The 5,554-nt window shown below is 53.9% G+C and overlaps 1 protein-coding gene across 1 annotated transcript; it reads right to left on the reverse strand.

Annotated features, from left to right (window-relative positions):
- Positions 1 to 257: 257 nt before the first annotated feature.
- Positions 258 to 5,459, reverse strand: LOC105571037. Its single transcript, XM_012028504.1, has one exon. It carries the CDS (start codon positions 5,457 to 5,459, stop codon positions 258 to 260), a length of 5,202 nt encoding a protein of 1,733 aa, XP_011883894.1.
- Between the last annotated feature and the right edge of the window lie 95 nt (positions 5,460 to 5,554).

The following is a 5,554-nucleotide window of genomic DNA, read 5'->3' on the forward strand; positions in this document are numbered from 1 at the left end:
ATACCGCCCGCCTTGAAACGCAGTTTCAAAAAAAAAAGGGGATCAGTGCGGAACAAGCGGGAGGTGAGTCGGCTGGACGTACGAGCCTTCGGCATCCTGAGTAGACGAGGTCAGGATGAGGCTGTCCACCCGAGACGGCGAAACTATATTAAGAATAACTATAACTAAAAGAATACGCAACGCTTCTTAAATGCTAACGGCGCTTAAATGCTAACGGAACTTAAACACGGAGTCGGAGCGATCCACTGGTCGAGGTCTCACCCGACGCAGTCCTTAGAAGCATCGACCGGTAGGATGCAAATTTTTCCTATCGGACGAACGTACTCCGAAGCGGCAGTCCGAACGGTGACCACTCGGGTGAGACCGTCAGGCCCAGGGTGTAGTCGGATTATACGTCCGAGCTCCCATTTGCACGGAGGCAGAAGCGGATTTCGCAAGAGCACGAGTTTTCCCGTGACAACGGCCGGCATCGGCTTGCGCCATTTGCTTCTTTGTTGGAGGGTGTTAACGTAGTCGTCAGACCACAATTTCCAGAAGCGTTCCGATATTTGGCGTACCATTTGCCAGCGCGAGAGGCGATTCTCCTGGAGATCCAGGATGGATGGCTCAGGGGCGACGGCGATGGACTGGCCGATCAGAAAATGACCAGGCGTAAGAAACTGGTAGTCGTCGAACGAATCAGACAGAGGCGCAATCGGACGGGAATTGAGACACGCCTCGATCTGACAGAGGAGAGTTGTCATTTCCTCAAAGGAGAGCGTGTGGGCGCCCAAAACGCGGTGCAAGTGATGCTTGACGCTTTTGACGCCGGCCTCCCATAGACCACCGAAGTGAGGCGCGGAAGGTGGAATGAAGTGCCACGCGATGTTATCATTGGCCGTGTGGTTTAAAAACGCGGGATCCTGGAGAGCGGATCGGTAGGCGGACGCGAGCTCTCGATCAGCACCTACAAACGTGGTCCCGTTGTCCGAAAACATGGACTGCGGGAGTCCTCGGCGCGAGCAGAAGCGATTAAACGCGCTGAGAAAGGCGGCGGTGGAATAATCCCCGACCAGTTCGAGGTGGATGGCTCGAGAAGATAGGCATATAAACAGAGCCACGTACGCCTTTAGCGATTTGATTCCGCGTCCCGCGGACGCTCGCACATTGAGGGGTCCAGCGTAATCCACGCCACAGTGCGCGAAGCTTCTGGAGGGTGTCGACACTCGAACGGATGGGAGGTTTCCCATTAATTGAGCAGGGATCGCGGCCCGCTCTCGCACACAAGGAAGACATGCATGGATTACCGATTTTACCAGGCTCCGCGCACGAAGAATCCAAAATTCTTTGCGCAACGCGCTGAGCACAAGCTGGGTACCGCCATGTAGCGTTTTCTCATGAGAGTGAGAAATGATTAGACGCACGACGGGGTGAGGAGCGAGTAACACCGGATGGCGTACGTCGTACGGGAGAGGAGCGTTGCGAAGACGCCCTCCTACCCTGAGGACTCCATTGTCATCAAGGAACGGGCTCAACGACGCTGTCGAGCTTTTGGGAGCAACGCTGCGACCGGAGCGCAGAGCCTGAATTTCAGCGGAAAATAGTTCGGCTTGAACGTATTGAATCCAAAAACGCTTGGCTCGAGCGCACCCTGCGGACGACAGAGCGACGTTCGGAAGCGGAGGCGAGCCAAAACTTTGCTTCCTACCCTTGCATGAAAATAAAAACTTGTACAAATAAGCGGTGACGCGTACCAATTTTGGCCATGACGAGAATCGCGATGCAAGATCCCAGCGAGCGGGAGCCGTGAAGGCGTGCAGCGCGAGCACCTTCTTCTCGTCCGGCACAGCGTTTGAAATGGGGGCAGGCTCAGCTGGCCACTCGATGGCAGATGATACAAGCCATGGGGGACCGTTCCACCACAGACTGTGTGCGATTAGCTCATCGCCGAGAAGGCCCCGTGAAGCGCAGTCGGCGGGGTTATGAGTGGTAGGCACATGACGCCACGCGACGTCCGGAAGACTGGATTGTATTTTTGCAACACGGTTCGCCACGAAGGTGGTCCATCGCGAGGGATGAGACCGAAGCCACGTTAAGACGATGGTAGAATCCGTCCAACATGTACAGGGAACGGAGTGAAGGTCGAGCGAGTCTCGAACGAATAAAATCAAACGAGAGAGAATGAGTGCAGCCGATAACTCGAGGCGAGGGACCGTGAGCGGAGAAATCGGAGCGACTCTAGACTTTCCCGCTAACAGAGAGATTTGAACATCGCCAGCCGAAGAGATCGTTCTGATGTAAACGACCGCCGCATAGGCGTGAGTCGAGGCGTCGGCGAAGCCGTGCAGTTCGAGGCGGGATTCCGATCGAGCTCCTGTCCACCGGCAGAGCGATACGCGGTTGAGATGCGGGAGCTTTGAGTAAAGAAGTCGCCACCGCGTCAAAAGATCTTCCGGGACCGGATCGTCCCAATCAATTCGCAAGCGCCACAGTTGTTGCATAATTATCTTCGCGGAAACCGTAGCCGGAGTGACCCACCCGAGGGGATCGTACAGCCTCGCGATCACGGAAAGAATTTCACGTTTGCTTTGCGGAACCGCATTATCGCTGGTGACTTTAAATTGAAAGATATCTCGCGCCGGATTCCAGACGATACCGAGAACTTTGACCTTTTCGTCGATCGCGATAGATTTGCTGCACGCCAATCCGTGATCCAACGGATCGATGTCCTCGAGCAAGGCAGTCGAGTTGCTGGCCCATTTTCGCAACTCGAATTTTCCGCGGCGAAGTAAAGAAACCAGCTGATCGCGACGCTGACGTAATGACGTGATATTGTCATCCCCGAAGAGCACGTCATCGACGTAAATCTGTTTGCGGATTATTGAGGCGGCGAGGGGGAACCGATCGCCCTCGTCGTCGGCCAAGCACCTCAAAACGCGCAATGCAAGGTACGGCGCGCAAGTCATGCCGTACGTCACAGTCAGCAGGTGATAGTCGCGAGGCCTTTCGCTGGATTCCGGTTGCCATCGAATCCGCTGGTAATCGAGATCACGCTCATCGATTAAAATTTGCCGGAACATTTTGGCGATATCGGCAGTGTAGACGTAACGGAATTGGCGCCACTGGAGGAGGATTGACGGTAATTCCGTTTGCAACTTCGGGCCAGCCAGCAAGTGGTCGTTTAACGTGGAGCCATTAGACGTAGGATACGACGCATTGAAAACGACACGCAAGCGCGTCGTGGCACTTTCAGCTCGAAGAACTGGGTGATGCGGGATATATACCGCTTGAAATGACGAATTTTGAGAATCCGAGGCCAGCCGCATATGCCCGAGGCTCTCGTATTCTTGCATGAAATTACGATACTCGGTGGCTAATTCCGGCTGAGACGCGAAACGGCGGAAGAGCGATTGCAACAACCGATCAGCAGACAGCTGGGAATGTCCAATGTCGATAGGAGGTGGCGTCTTGAACGGCAAGCGAACGATGTATCGCCCGCCGTCGTCGCGAGAATGAGTGGCGTTAAAGTGTCGCTCGCACTGCTCGTCTTGAGGCGAGAGGATTGGAGATGAGGGAAGCTCCTCTATTTCCCAAAATTTCTGAAGGTCCTCAGAAAGGGAAAATTCCGATGCGCAATGATGCACGGATAAATGAAGAGATGAGCGGTCCGTCTCAGCAGGGAGAGGACCGGAAATGATCCACCCAAAAATAGAATTCTGAGCAATGGGATATCCGGGCTTTCCTTTGAGAACACCGCCTAAAATAATATCGCTGTATAGGTCGGCGCCGATGAGAACCTGAATGGGATCGGAACTCGTCGGATTCGAGTCCGCCCATTCTAACTGAGAGAGGTGAGAGAGCGCTGATCGTTCCGTCACTCGCCTGGGAGCGTAGGACGTCAGCGACGGGAGGATTAGAGCCGTCGTTGAGAACGACGGAGTTTGGGGGCCGACGGGGAAGAACTTCACCCGAGCGGCATGTCGAACCGCGCCGATCTGATTACCCCCTACCGCGGAAATCGAAACAGGCATTCGAATTCGTCGAGCTCGCAACGTTTGCGCCAGACCTTCCGATATGAAGGTGGCCTCGGAACCCTGGTCGATCAGGGCTCGAGCGATAACGCAACGGCCGGATGGCCCTTCCACTTTGACGCGTGCAGTGGCGAGGAGGACCTGAGCGCGCGGAGCCGGAGGAGCGGAGGCGCGCAAGGAGTTGACCTCTACGATGGCTGGCGGCGCAGTAGTCGAGGTCTCCTTTGCTTGGGAAACCGAAGCGTTGGGCTCAGAATCCGAATCGGTATGTAACATCGAGTGATGTCGCTTACCACAGGTTCGGCACGAGTATTTGCTCCCACATTCTTGTAGAGAATGAGAGGCACTCAAACAGTTGAAGCAACGCTTCAATTTCTTGGTGGTTTCGCGTCTTTGATTCGGATTTTGAGCCATGAATTTAGAACATGCACTTAAGTAATGTCGAGACTTGCACAAGGGACAAGCCGACAGCGCAGTCGCGGACACAGTCGCGACGTTAACGCGAGACGATCCCGGTTTTTGAATTTTGGAAGATGAGCTTGGGGAGCACTCTTCCAACGCGCGGATGCGATGCGACAAAAACTTGTTTAGCTCCGCGAAGGTTGGCGGAATGTCGTCGTCACTTGTTTTGATATTCCACGCCTTTCGAGAAGCGGGATCTAGCTTTTGAGTCAGCAAATGTACTAGAAAGTCGTTCCATAAATCGCTCGGAGAGCGATCTAGATTTTTCAGAGAGGCTTCTGCGATATTAATTTTATCGCACAGCGCTTGTAATTCAGACGCGGACTCTTTCGTGAGGGCCGACAAACTGAACAACGACAAAAAATGAGAGGTCAGAAGCCGTCGCTTATTTTCGAATCTCGATTTCAAAGTGCTCCACGCAACCTTAAAATTATCCGCGGTTATCGCGAGATTCCCTATACAATCAAGAGCTCGACCCTTTAGACTGGACGTCAAATAATGCATGCGCGCGAATTCGCTTAACGCGTTGTTGTTAATCACGAGCGCTGAAAATCTGTCGCGAAAATTCTCCCATTGAGCGTACTCCCCTTCGAACGGCGGTAAACGAATCGGCGGCATATTAGTAATCGCAAGATTCGACGCGTCAGAATTGACTGGAGTAGAATTTAAGATTTGGCTCGTGCTCACGACTGGCTCCAACTCCTCGAGACACTCAGACATGTACTCCCAGGTCGTCTGGTAGGTGTCCTCAGTGGCTTCGAAACGTTCCTCCTTGAAGTAGTCCATCTCCTGTCTCGCAGCTTCGGGCACCGCTTTCAGGAGGGCCACATGCCCGTCTTGGAATTGGGACCAGTTCGTTCTGAGCGAGGCGATCCTGGTACGGATCTTCGCGGGCGTGAGGTTCGCCTTCCCCACCTTCTTGTAATTTTCCAACGATCTTTCGATCGAGCGCTGCAGAACGGTCTGCTTCGTGAGAAGATCGGTCATGGTGTAGCGATCTCCCTTACGATCTCGTCCGAACTAACCGACACTGCAGATCGCCGGTACGCACTCTCACAATCCGGCTCGAAGGACCAGCTTTT

The sequence above is a fragment of the Vollenhovia emeryi genome, unplaced genomic scaffold, assembly GCF_000949405.1.
Source record: "Vollenhovia emeryi isolate VEMERY1.0 unplaced genomic scaffold, V.emery_V1.0 DF941307.1, whole genome shotgun sequence".
In the NCBI taxonomy this organism is placed as follows: Eukaryota; Metazoa; Arthropoda; class Insecta; order Hymenoptera; family Formicidae; genus Vollenhovia; species Vollenhovia emeryi.

Excerpts from the sequence above, each read along its gene's own strand:
- LOC105571037 (XM_012028504.1), bottom strand. The coding sequence starts at position 5,459 with ATGACCGATCTTCTCACGAAGCAGACCGTTCTGCAGCGCTCGATCGAA.